Source organism: Lipophrys pholis, assembly GCF_963383615.2.
Source record: "Lipophrys pholis genome assembly, chromosome: 4".
NCBI lineage: Eukaryota > Metazoa > Chordata > Actinopteri > Blenniiformes > Blenniidae > Lipophrys > Lipophrys pholis.
The window spans coordinates 25,051,607-25,064,568 of record NC_137637.1 but is presented as its reverse complement, the minus strand read 5'-3'; the positions used below and the strand labels follow the sequence as shown (position 1 = coordinate 25,064,568).

At 39.6% G+C, this 12,962-nt stretch overlaps 1 protein-coding gene across 1 annotated transcript in view; it reads left to right on the top strand.

The window, feature by feature from the left end:
* The window catches only part of gli1 (GLI family zinc finger 1), a 62,212-nt gene that overhangs the window by 44,333 nt on the left and 4,917 nt on the right, over positions 1-12,962 (top strand). The window contains exons 2-12 of the mRNA XM_080461911.1: positions 2,487-2,596; positions 6,590-6,825; positions 8,290-8,391; positions 8,483-8,681; positions 9,731-9,899; positions 10,077-10,184; positions 10,419-10,559; positions 11,199-11,348; positions 11,765-11,929; positions 12,069-12,311; positions 12,619-12,928. Coding sequence (XP_080318037.1) covers positions 2,526-2,596; positions 6,590-6,825; positions 8,290-8,391; positions 8,483-8,681; positions 9,731-9,899; positions 10,077-10,184; positions 10,419-10,559; positions 11,199-11,348; positions 11,765-11,929; positions 12,069-12,311; positions 12,619-12,928 — 1,894 coding nt within the window. The 5' untranslated portion in view covers positions 2,487-2,525. The remainder of the gene's footprint in view (positions 1-2,486; positions 2,597-6,589; positions 6,826-8,289; positions 8,392-8,482; positions 8,682-9,730; positions 9,900-10,076; positions 10,185-10,418; positions 10,560-11,198; positions 11,349-11,764; positions 11,930-12,068; positions 12,312-12,618; positions 12,929-12,962) is intronic.

The following is a 12,962-nucleotide window of genomic DNA, read 5'->3' as shown; positions in this document are numbered from 1 at the left end:
ACATAAACAAAGTGGCAAAAAGTAAATACTCGTAAAATTAGAGACACCAAAGTACCTATTTGTCTTTCTTACTCGGGGGGGAAAAATCAAATGGTTTCTTTTCATGCAACTTTACCGCAGTCATTTCTGATCTTAATTGTGTTTCGTCTTTTATTACATGGATCGGTCTGATTCTCATGGACTTTTCCCTTTTAAGTCTTTCTCTTTTTTAAATGGCTTGTCTGTAGTTAATAAACAAACAAAAACAAACCTCACAATCAGATTTACAAAGGATCTCTCTGTTGTTTGTGTTATTGAAATAAAGCTTCTGGGGAAGTTTCGAAAATGGACATGAAAACCTGATCCCAAATCCAACTGTACCCAGTGAGTTGGAGTTTCTCTTTGTTTATAAACGGATTAGAGAGAGAAGTGCTTCTTTTGCACGATGTGGCTGCGTTGTGTCCCGCTTTAACTCCTGGTGCATTTCCAATGCCGTTAATCAACCAATGAATCGGATAGAAGTGTTTACATACTGCGACTGGAGCGAGATTGGCGTGTAATCTGAGTACTTATGATCAGTTAATCCACCCGCTATTGTACCCTGTAGATTTGTTTTCATTCTTTCTTTGTCTTCTCCCAAGAGAGACCGAAATACTCACCTGAAGTCCAACTTTATTGTGTTTCCGTTGACAGATGAACGTTTACATTTCAGTTTTGAACCCGAGCGCCGTTTTTGTTTCCTCATTTCCTGTTTTGTCCCAGCTGAGCCGCTGATTTGAAAGTTTTTCCGTCCCTAATTGCCTCCACAAACATGTAGTCTTCACTATTAGTACCTGCACTGATGTGGTTGGATGTAATGAGCAGGTGCTTCTATCCCAGATCTCTTAGCTAGAATTACCCTTCGCATACACTCCCGCTGAAAGACTCCTTCTCCATATGAGTTTCGCACAAAAGGCTGCTTTGTCCCGCTTTCATTTTTTTCCCCCTGTTTGTGTTTCTTGCGTCGCTACACTTTTGTCCTTTAAGCTTGAAGGCGAGACCCAGATTTTCCTCCTCTGTGCGTCCTTTTTTTTTTTTTTTTTTCTAAGTTGATCACTGCTTGAGTTGCAGCAGCTTTTCAATGTCTGTCAGCGGTGTTTGAGGCACAGCCGGCGTGTTTGGAGAAGAGAGATTATAGGGAAACCCACTGTTTGTGTCACCGGCTTTGGTCTAATCTTTTGAAGTTGGGTTAAAGGCAACATGGCTACTAAACCTGTGACACATCTCTAACCTGCGTAGTCGGCCTCGTTGCCGTTTTTTTTGGACAGTTCCTTTTTGGACTTATAGATTCAGAGCTCGTAATAAGGACCGATTTCACTTAATCATGCAATCACAGTTGTTCAAATTACTTAAGATATTTTACTTCAAGCAGATATTCAGACTCCAAACATTTTTTCAACATCACATTGTTACACATTTCAGTGAATATGTGATTTTTTTTTTTTTTGCATCTGACTTCTGTGATAGTTTGAAAAACACAAACACCGCGTGTAATTTGCCAAAATGCACTTTAGCATGAACTTTGCATCCTCTTCGCACCATTTGGCGTCACTTTCCTTTTGCAATGCTCAGGGGTGAAATAGATCAATCAATTCTTTCTTCCCTATTTCATCCCATATTTGCTGTAGAGTTAAACATATTCAACAGTTTAAAAGTAAACAAACTGCCTCAGACCGTTTTTTTTTGTTTTTTTTATTTAAAAACACTTCCTATTCATCCTCTCATCTTCATATCCTGTTATAAAGTGGATGTTTATCCAAATATCTATGTTTTCCGACAGATTGCCGACTACTCTGAGCACGTTGTTGGAGAAAACGTTCACGTCTCAAAATTTCAGGGCTGAACAGAATCGAAACACAGATTTATATCACATTGTATTCCTACACAGCTGTGATTTGACCTTTTAAATATACAATGATTTGGGGGATATTTACTTTGAGCTCTGTCCCACTTTGTCTGAATGACTCACTTTAAAGGGTTTTTACTCTTTCCATAATACTTTTGTTTTATAAGACACATTAAACGCTGCAATCGAAGTTACTACTTTGGTCGGTCAGTTGGCCGTAGCTGTAACGTATTTGTTAGGATTTAATATTAAAAGGCATGAACTAAGTGACGACGGACGCTTTTACTTTTGATTCTTCGGAACAGTTCAAACCTTGTACTTTGACTCAAGTAATGGAATTAAAACCCACTCTGTTTGAGATAAGTATGACTCAGGTCTTTCAGAGTGCTTCATTTTGCCCTCAAACTGTTTGACTTGGTTTGGTTTTGTCTGTCATTATCATCCTACGTCGCCTTTTTTCCCTCCAGCCACAATTGTTTCTTGTGTATTTGGCTTTTTCTTTCTGGTGGGGTTCAGTTATGTTTGGTTGGGTTGGGTTTGTTTGGTTTGTTTGTTTTTTTTCCCCTCTCTTCACCCTGACCGTGTCCTTCTCTCTCTTTTCTTGTGTGCGTGTGTGCATCAGGTCCAGGTTGTAAGGGGAGCAGCAGGTCTCGGAGCTCCAATGCCAGTGGACATGCAGCCACATCAGGGGCTGTATTACTATGAGAACTCACCCAACCAGCCCTCCAGAGGGTAAGACCGCAGTGGGATTCCTTCCTCACGCCTCTATTTACATGGAAAAGTTCAACATTTTCATTGAAATGCCATGAATTATACACTTACTCGAATTATAGCTAAAGTCAAGCGTCTCAAGTTCCGTCTGGTTTGTCTCTTCCTCTAATGGGAATACACTTAATTTACATCTTAGTGAAAAGATCAGGGCCTTGGAAGTTCAACTTTATATGTTATACTTAAAAAAGCACACTATATCAACTACAGAAGAAACTCATTCACAAAGGGAAAAATACAGTTTTTCCTAATTTACCAGATAACTCTTTAAATGTGTTCGTTCTTTACGTACGCAGGTACCTATTGAGACACATGTTCTCATTTCCAAGCGAGGCCTGTTAAAACACAGCACAAACATACATTACATTCCAGACGGAATAGAAAGAAAGTATAAAAGTGTAGTTTTATGATGTCAGAACGTCTAATAATGTCAAGATGATTTCATAAGATGATTAAGAACAACCGCCAGAGGCTGTTATTGATTATTGAGGTACTATTGAGATCATTCTAAATTAGTTGTCTGTTAGGATGTGTTTGGGAACTGACGCTGGTTAGTTTTCCAAACATCTCCATGGTGCAGTCACTGCTTCCTGATTCCTGCTTTCAACTTGAAAAATGAGAAAACAAATGCAAAAATCTCGCAGGAACTGCATTTCTATTTGATCGTATGTGCGGTGCCCATCAAACGTGTGGCAAAAGCAATGCATGCCGAGTTTCATGAAGGACATAAGGTGCATGAATGATCCTACTGAGGACTGAAGAATTACCTCATATTTGTGCCAGAAGCTCCCACTTGCTTGAAAAAGTCTCAGATTGCTGGTCTCCTTCACGTTGACCTTCAGCTGTGAATTTAAATACATTTAAAATTGTGAGTGACTTCCCAAAAGAAGATGTATCAGATGTGGTATCAAACAGAACTTTTTCAAATTTACTCAGCAATTCCAAACAGCGAGTAAACGTACGTACACAATTATCCGAGATAAACATTAATAAATAATGTTGCATGTTTGAATGCAAATGTTTGCTCACTTGGTAAACGGTTTGGAATGACTCTGCGATGCTTTTCACACATGAAAACTTTATGTTGTATTAATGTAATTAAGGGTGAACCGCGTAACTCTTATTCAGGAAGCGTGTAACAACTGGTCACTTGTCAAAAGTAAGTAAAGTTTAAAAGAAATAAAAAAAATTCTGGAAATTCTTGTCGATTCCAAAAAATAAAGCAAAACATAATTTAAAGAAAAATCTGAACCTATTCTGTAGATATCTATTCAATGTGTTCATAAACATAGATACTTTTTAAGGTGTTATCCTCCTGTACAACATGTATTATGGTGTGTGAAGCATTGCTTTCCTTAGTTTGATTTTAGATATCTTCACTTGAATATTTATTATTTTAACAATATTACTGTATTTTCAGTCACAGTAGTAATAGTAATAATCTTTTTACTTTGGGGTACATTTCAGATTTAATACATTCATATGTTTACTTTTGTAAAATATTAAATTAGTATCTCTGGTTTTGCAAATGTTTTTGGGTGTTAAATTGAATAGATCCAACATATATCAGAGGTCACTGACTCATTTTCTCTTATCGGCCACATACGGCACCGTTTCATCTCAGATGGGCCGGTCCAATAACATAATAACCTATAACAACAATAACGTGTGCAACAATTTATGAGAAAATTCTCTAAGTGTTCACATTTAACCCTTTATGGTTCTATGGGCACATTCAGCATTTTCTAATTTAATTACATGGAAAATGTCTAGTTTAAAATTTTTTGAATAATTGCAAAATAAAAGGTCAATTCACTCCTAAATCCCCTTAAAATGATAAACAACCCTGAAATCGCAGTGAAAAGTGCAGTTAGGTTTTTTCCGTGGCACAGATGGGACCCGCTGGTCGGCCAGTTTTGGCCCACGAGCCGCATGTTCCACACCGCTGGCGACCTGGTGACCTCACTATGATGGTTTTGACCACGGTCCACTGCTCTGACTCCGACGCGCAACTCCTCCAGAAACCACAAACTGCTATACGTCTACATCTCTGTTTATGTTCATAAGATGTTTACACGAGTTGCAGGAGGTGCGTTTGAGTCTTTTTCTTCACAACATTGCAACTCACAATGAGTCAGCTTTCTGAGCTCACCTTTAGAAAGAAAGTGTTTTGGTTTGGTTTTTATATATATATATATATATATATATTTTACATGGAGTGGAGGCTTTACATGGGTCATCTCACTCGTTTCACAAACACATTATGATTTACAACAAACAGCACAGACGGCCAGAAAGGGTTCCTATTTAAGCCACGCAGATATTCCGAGGATGCAGAAGTTCAGATCTCTCTGCAATTGTTGCGGACGCAGCGCTGGCTCAGCCCCTCACTCCTCCCATGTCCACCCTCCCCTCTGTCTCTCTCTCTCTCTCTCTCTCTCTCTCTCTCTTTCCTCCCGCTCTCATGCCACCCAGGTTGCGGGTGGACTCGGCCTCTCTCTGACAGCTGCTAATTACAGGCTGACCAGGCCCTGCTGCGCTCTGCATGACTGCCTCTCGCCCCACTCAGGTTACCCAGAGCGAGGGAGAGGCAGAGAGGGCTGGAGAGAAAGGTGGCCGGACAGGATGGAGAGCAAGGGGGGGGTTGTAGAGAGAGATAGATGGGATAGATGAGGGAAGAACTGAACAGTACAACAGAAAGAGTGAATGGGAGAGGAGAAAGAGAGAAAAGAGAAAATTTCAGTTTGGTGGTGGTGGTGGTTGGGGGGGGGGGGGGGGGGGGGGGGGGGGGGCAGCACAACACTGTGGATTAGAGAGGACAGATTAAGCTCCTGTGTGGAATACACATGATGGTGAAAGACGGAGAGGGACTGAAAGGACGACTTAGGAGAAGGTGGATGGATGAAGTCTGTCCGTTTTAAAGCGAGGAGGCCGAAAGGAAGAGGAAAAGAACAGGAGAGGCCGATCTTGAGCCGAACAGTGAGAAAAGAAACGTCAGAAAACACATTGAAATTCACAAGAGCACTGGAAACTTCCAGAGCAGCTTCACTTTTCTAGGTTGGCGAGGGGGGAAAACCCAGAGAGGAGAGAAAGTTTCCACCGTTTGGAGCACGACGAGGGCCATACGGCATCTAGTGGTGGACGGGAGGCATCACGGGAGTTTAGAGAGGAGCTTCCGTCTACTCAGGTTGTGCTCAGGATCACCGCTTTTTGAGTACTTTACCTTAAAGCAGTGGTACATATGTACTCTTTATGAGGGTGACTCTCAAACTAAGGGTGTAATTTTGGAATATTCAAAGACTTCATGCCATTTTTACTTCTTTTTTTTTTTTTTTTATCCTGTTTCCACATCTTCAACGTGAAAATAGAATCAATCAATATTCATGCTAAAAACATTAAATATCAAATGTGGACACACATTTTCCCCCTTTTTTCTTTTCATCTGGTCAAGTTAAAAACATCAACCAAGTGCGCTGAAAACATGTTTTCATTTTCACAAGTTTACAAGTAGTCGCAATAAATTAGCAAATACGCTAATACTTTTTATATCTCGTACGGTCTGAATGATTCATTTCAATAATTCAAGGTTACTAATCCACGGCGTGAGAGCACATGATTCATGAGATTAGCGACATTCAGATAATAGGCACATCAGTTTTAATCGATAAAGTAAGAACTGTAAGAATAAAAACATGAGAGCAGCGTTCACTCTCCAATCTCCAAAATCCATCTATACCTGTGATGTCACTGTTGTGAAGGTCTACTATTAGGAATTAAAAGTTGTTTACAATCCAGCAACTTAAATTATTTCCACCAAATGATTCCCCTATTCTCAATTTCATATAGCTTATAACTCAAGAAAATACATGTATATACTTTTGTGTCCACAATTATTTCTCTAAATCAAAATGACCCCGATGATCTTAACTGATGATTGTGCTTCTTTACTGCCTGCAGCCTCGCCCCCTCCGATCAGTCCCCCTACGGCGATGTGTCTCTGATGCGTGCCCCGTTGCTCGACGGCGCCCCACAGGACTGCCACGCTATGTACAATCCCATGACTCCCAGCATGACCCACGGATCAGGACCAGGGCAGGGGATCGGCCACTGCATGGATCAATATATGAGGCCCCCTCAGGCCCCACCGCCACCTCACAATATGATGGGTCACAGGAGCATGCCGCCCACCGAGGGTGAGTATCTTCTTCTCTAATCTCACAGCTGCCATGGATTTTGGATTATACTTTGGACACCTGAGAGACTGAAACTAATACTCACACATTTCTCACAGAGGTAATGAGATGATGATGCTGAGATGTGGATGCAATCTGTTTTCCCCGCCGCATTTTAAATGCAATAAACCTGCAAGTTGCTCTTCTTTATGAAAAAATACACACACATCATTCTACTACCACAGTTTAGTCAATCAGTCCCATAATCAAATGTCATGTAGAGTAAGTCTATTGCTGTTGATAAATTTAAAAAAAAGTGATTCCTGAGCACTATCTACCTATATCACTTGTTTTACAATATTAATTCTTCACTTTAGAGATGGAAGAGGAAAATATTCAGACTAGAAATGTTGCAGTATCTAAAAGTGAATCACAACTATTGGCGATATAGCAGTACTTATGAGTATTTTATGAATGGTATTACATATCATTGAATACAATCTATAGCCATGTATTCTACTTTCCTTTATTCAAAATCATAAATAAGTTGAAGTAGCAAATTACAAATACTCACATTATTGTGCTTAAAGAATATTCTTAGTGACCCGCATGCTCATATAATCCTTTTATTTTTTTTATGGATGTAATTTATTTCCCATTCAAGAACAATTTTCACTTTACAAATTCTCTCTAATTGAGTACTATTTTACTTTTTATCTTCAAATTTATTAGTACAAGTTACAACTAAAAGTAACAGATTGCAAATGTTAACATTACTGTATCTAAGATGTAAGTACATTTTCACGATCTAATCTTTTTTGATACTTTTTAAATCATAAGAGGGGAAAAAAATACCAACTTTCAAATTTCTATATTAGTGTAACAAAATCCATGTTTTTGATTACTTGTACTTTTCTGAGTTTTTAAAAAAAATTTATTTTACAGACTCTGTACTAATGGCACCATGTAATCATAAAGGGTGAAAGTAACAAATAACAAATACTCCCGTAATATATCCTATATAATTATTAAATATATTTATAATACTATTTTTAACTAGATTTCTTTTCCACATATGTAATGCTACTCACACACAAGTAGAATTTACAGCCAAGTTTTGGTTTCTTTAAAACCATGAAAGGGTTGAGTACCACATTACAAGAACACATTAAAGATATTCATATGAATATAATTAATACAGATTTTTGATCAAGTGAATCTTTGTGGGTTTCTTCTTTTTTCAAATATGCAAAACACTTAAGTACAAATCACATTATGTAACCTTTCTTGTTTTTAAATTCATAATGAGGTAGAATTAAAGCTGCAATCAAGTTATTCTATCAGGTACTTTGACAATTTTTAATGTATATAATTTTACTTATGCTCGTGTAGTTTACATTTTGTAATCTGCTTTGTTTCGTAGCTTTAATTCTAAAGGGTGCAAGTGACAAATTAATGGCAGTCTGTGTCGCTTGTGTTTCACAGGAGGTAATAGCGCCCCCTACTGTAACCAGAACAACATGATGTCTTCTCATCATAACTTCTGCCCGGCTCAGCCCGGCACCGATCACATTGTGTCTGGCGATGGTGAGAAAACACACACGTGAACACTGCATTGAAACCTACATGATGATTTTTATGGCACCAAAACTAACCCGCCTTGCTCTCACTGCCACAGGCTCGAGGTTCTCCACTCCTCGCTCCATGCTGAAGCTGAGTAAAAAGCGCGCTCTGTCCATCTCCCCGCTGTCCGATGCCAGTGTCGACCTGCAGACGGTCATCCGCACCTCACCAAACTCTCTGGTGGCCTTCGTCAACTCGCGCTGCAACCCAAACGGAGCCAGCTCGTACGGGCATCTCTCTGTGAGCGCCATGAGGTCAGATATCTTTGTTTTATCTTTCCAGAGCTGATTTGCGGAGGGAAACCTCCCCCTTGATCACAGAACGGGGTGAAATTGATCTTACTATCACATTGATTAAAGCTACCTTAATGGTAAATAAAGTTATTAATTGTTGCACCTCAAAAATTAAAAGCTATACAGTCAATTCTTAAAATTACATTTATGAAAACACATTTGGTTGATGTTTAAATATACATGTATAGACATATAAATGTTGCCTGTTTTGAAAGTAGAATTGAGACAATATGCTCACATTTAAACCTGTAAGCTTACACATGTAGATCACTATTATTTTTTATTTCATTAACTTCATTTCGTTCAAAAATCCAATCCAGTCAGTCCATCTTTATTTATAACACGCCTAAAAGAGACCTGCATTGAGGTACTTAGAGAGGACCTACTGTACGTGCTGTACATAAGATATATAAACGCATATCTAAATCAATGACAAAATAAAAACTAAAATAAACATGCACATTACAAGCATACATAAAACACCAAATGAAAATAGAAAATATATATATATTTTATTAAGTATCCACATCAAAGTGGGAAAAACCAAGAAAAAGAAGTGTTTTTAAAAGGTTTTTAAAATGCTCCCATTCTTTTTTTTTAAATCACGATTTCTGGTACAAAAGAAGTAAATATGACATACTGGCAAAAACATACACTTCTCCCCTTTCCCTGATTTCTTTACAAATCTCTCCCTCATTAGGATATTTCCTAAACCAGGATTGTACTCTTCATCAATATATACAAGCAGAGCAAATCTAATGTTATACATACTGGGTAGGCTGCTCTTATTTATGTTTATAAATGGTCTCAAAATGCTCTTTTTTATGACCTTTCACCCTGAACAGGATGAATCACACGATATGCACTTTAAATAATTCTAAACAAAAGTCTGGTTGCAAAAAAATACAAGATCAAGGGAAATTCTCTGTATTGATTTATTTTAAAAATGTGGCTGGCTCCATCAGGTAAAGCAGAGTCATCACATGTGTGTCTCTTTCTGTGCCTCACAGCCCGTCACTGGGTTATTCCAGCAATATAAACTGTCAATCCAGGCATCAGGGCTCCATGTATGGAGGAGGCGGGGGGACCCCACTGGGTGGACACACACCAGGTCCCTGCCAAGCTTCCCGTTTGCCTCCCCACAATCCCCGGCTGCACGCGGCGCCCAAGCATGGACACGTAAGACGCCTCTCCCACTCACTTCATAGAGCAGCCGGGGCGACCCAGTGCACCTTCTGCGGATAAAAGCAGAGAAAGAGGCGGTTCAGGCTGATAAACTGAAAAGAATCACAGTAAAAAAATTTAAATGTTGACAATTACAAAGGCGATGTCATATTGTGAATGTGTTGCTGACAGCTGAAGACGGAGCCAGGGCTCGGAGGGGTGATCGATGGCATGAATGTAAAGAGCCTGGAGGAGAGGTCAGAAGGAGACGTAGCCAGCCCTTCATCCACTGGCACTCAGGTACATTCATGTCTTTGTCCCTTTAGTTTCTGCCCGAGAGATTTAAGAGTGCATGCGGGGATGTAACAGGGATTAATGTGTCATGTATCACAACAAAATGGATTCAGGAACAATGAGTTAAAGTCATATGCACATGGACCTGACTGATGAAATGGTGAAAAAAAAGCATATGGTGAATTTAGTTTCTCTGAAAATGGTCAGTCTCACTTGATGTTCTTGTGTATGTGTGGTCAGGATCCTCTCCTGGGCCTGCTGGACGGTAGAGATGACTTTGACAAAGAGGATGGGAAACCTGAACCGGAGGCCGTCTATGAGACCAACTGTCACTGGGAGAGCTGCAACAAGGAGTTTGACACACAGGACCAGCTCGTTCATGTAAGACACGCGTAAAGTGGGAGATTGATAGAATAAGCCCAAGATACGCTGTGATATTGCTCGAGCTCTTTATCCTGTTTCATCCTTTTTATGTGGTCAGACAAAAGAAAAAAAGTGTGGTTGACTTTTTTCATCTGGCTTTATAACTAAATATCTGTATAAAGTTACAACTCCCAATCGATATAAATAGGATTTTTACAATTGCTGGAAAAAAAAATGTGTTTTTCATTAGAATACATACATTTTTCATCGTAAAAGTACCTGTATGTATCTATTATTGTTGGGGGTGTTTTTATTTCAATTTAGTTTTTTACCTAATTCATACAAATCTTCTTTAGCTTTGGAACATTTCTGTTGAGTGTTGGATGAATGTTATATACTGCTTTATGCAAAACATTAATTGAATTCTATTTGACTGAATTCTGAAACTTTATTTTTTTGCATTGTGGATTAAATTATGTAGGTTAGTTTTGTCTGTGTTTCTTCAGTGGTCAACATGTAAACTCTATAGATAAACTTCAGATGACTATGTTAACCACTTAGGTTTTCGCAGCCTCACCTGATGCTTCGGTGCAAAGTATCGCCAGCCTTTCGCTTTTAATGTTCATCATTGCACCTGCCATTTTGTGTCCTTCTCAGCACATCAACAATGAGCACATCCACGGCGAGAAGAAGGAGTTTGTGTGTCACTGGCAGGAGTGCTCCCGAGAGCAGAGGCCGTTCAAAGCTCAGTACATGCTGGTGGTTCACATGCGCAGACACACAGGAGAGAAGCCACACAAGTGCACTGTGAGTGAATGTGAAAGTGCCCCCTACTTCCTGTTTGTCTGTCTACATGCTCTTTGTGTGTTTTTAAGTGAAAAATGTTAATTTTATAATGTTTTTTTTTTTTTTTTTATGAACAGTATTCATCCTCCAGAGTAATTTAATATTTGTCGTCCATTATTTGAACTGTCATTTGAACAGTGCTTTCCACAGTTTACGGAAGCACTTTCTTCTTTTTAGGAAAGTAACAACACTTCTATTCTTATATGATTTATTCAGTATAAGTCTAATATAGATAGATTAAAGTTCATAGTGAACATGTCATTGTACCAGTGGGAACTTGTAGAAAAAGAAAATATGTGGAACCTATTTCTCCTGCACTGTCCGTGATTAATGTTTTCGAACCATTTTTGAACTTTTTATAATGCGTTCTCTTTTAGTTTGAAGGCTGTAATAAGGCCTATTCTCGCCTGGAGAATTTGAAGACCCACCTGCGCTCTCACACTGGAGAGAAACCGTACGTGTGTGAACACGAAGGCTGCAACAAGGCCTTCTCCAACGCTTCAGACCGCGCCAAGCACCAAAACCGAACTCATTCCAATGAGGTACTGCAGTGTCCATCGTGAAATACCACGCATTGACAATACTTTCTGTCCTAATAGTAATAATAAATAGATCAAATGTAAATGCTGCTGTGTACAACTGAGCAACACAGTTTGACTCGTCGCGCTGCTGTTTTTACAGAAACCATATGTATGTAAGATTCCTGGATGCACTAAGCGATACACAGACCCAAGCTCCCTGCGTAAACATGTGAAGACGGTACACGGCCCCGAGGCTCACATCACCAAGAAGCATCGAGGAGACACGGGCCCTCGACCCCCAGGCTCGGCTATGACCCCCGGAGCCCCAAACTCGGAACTGCTGCTGGAGAAGGAGGAGACTCGCAGAGAAGACTGCAAACTGTTGGCTCCTGAAAGTGCTCTGGTAAATTTTCATGACGATACAGATACAGCCGATACCTTTAATAAGTATGAAAACACAGTAATAAACATTTGACTGTAAAAGTAAAAATGTTACTGCAAAATAATTGTCAGAGTTTTGTTAGTGCAAAAAAACAACAACAGAAGAAACAGTAGAATCTTAGAAAACATGTAAAAAATTCACAGTTCACATTCTGTGCTCACAATAATAAATCCTGTACAATAAGAATTATAATAAAAAAAAATATTTTCTGATGACTAACTGCTTAAAAAAATAAATAAAATCAGGTTTTTCTCTCATGCTCTCCCAGAAGTCCCAGCCCAGCCCTGGTGGTCAGTCGTCCTGCAGTAGTGAACGATCTCCTCTAGGGAGCGCCAACAACAACGACAGTGGGGTGGAAATGAACCTGAATGCAGCCGGCAGTTTGGAAGATCTCACTGCTTTGGAAGATGGAGTCGCAGGAGGAGGTGGAGGCGTAGGAGGTGGGGAGCCCGGGACAATGGGGATGCCAGCCCAGGCTCTGAAGAGGCTCGAGAATTTGAAGATCGACAAGCTGAAACAAATCCGCAGGCCAACCCCTCCTGGTCGCTGCGCCAGCAACAAGCTTCCAGCCCTAACTGGTAGGCACTGTAGTTCCTCTTGGCGCACATGTAT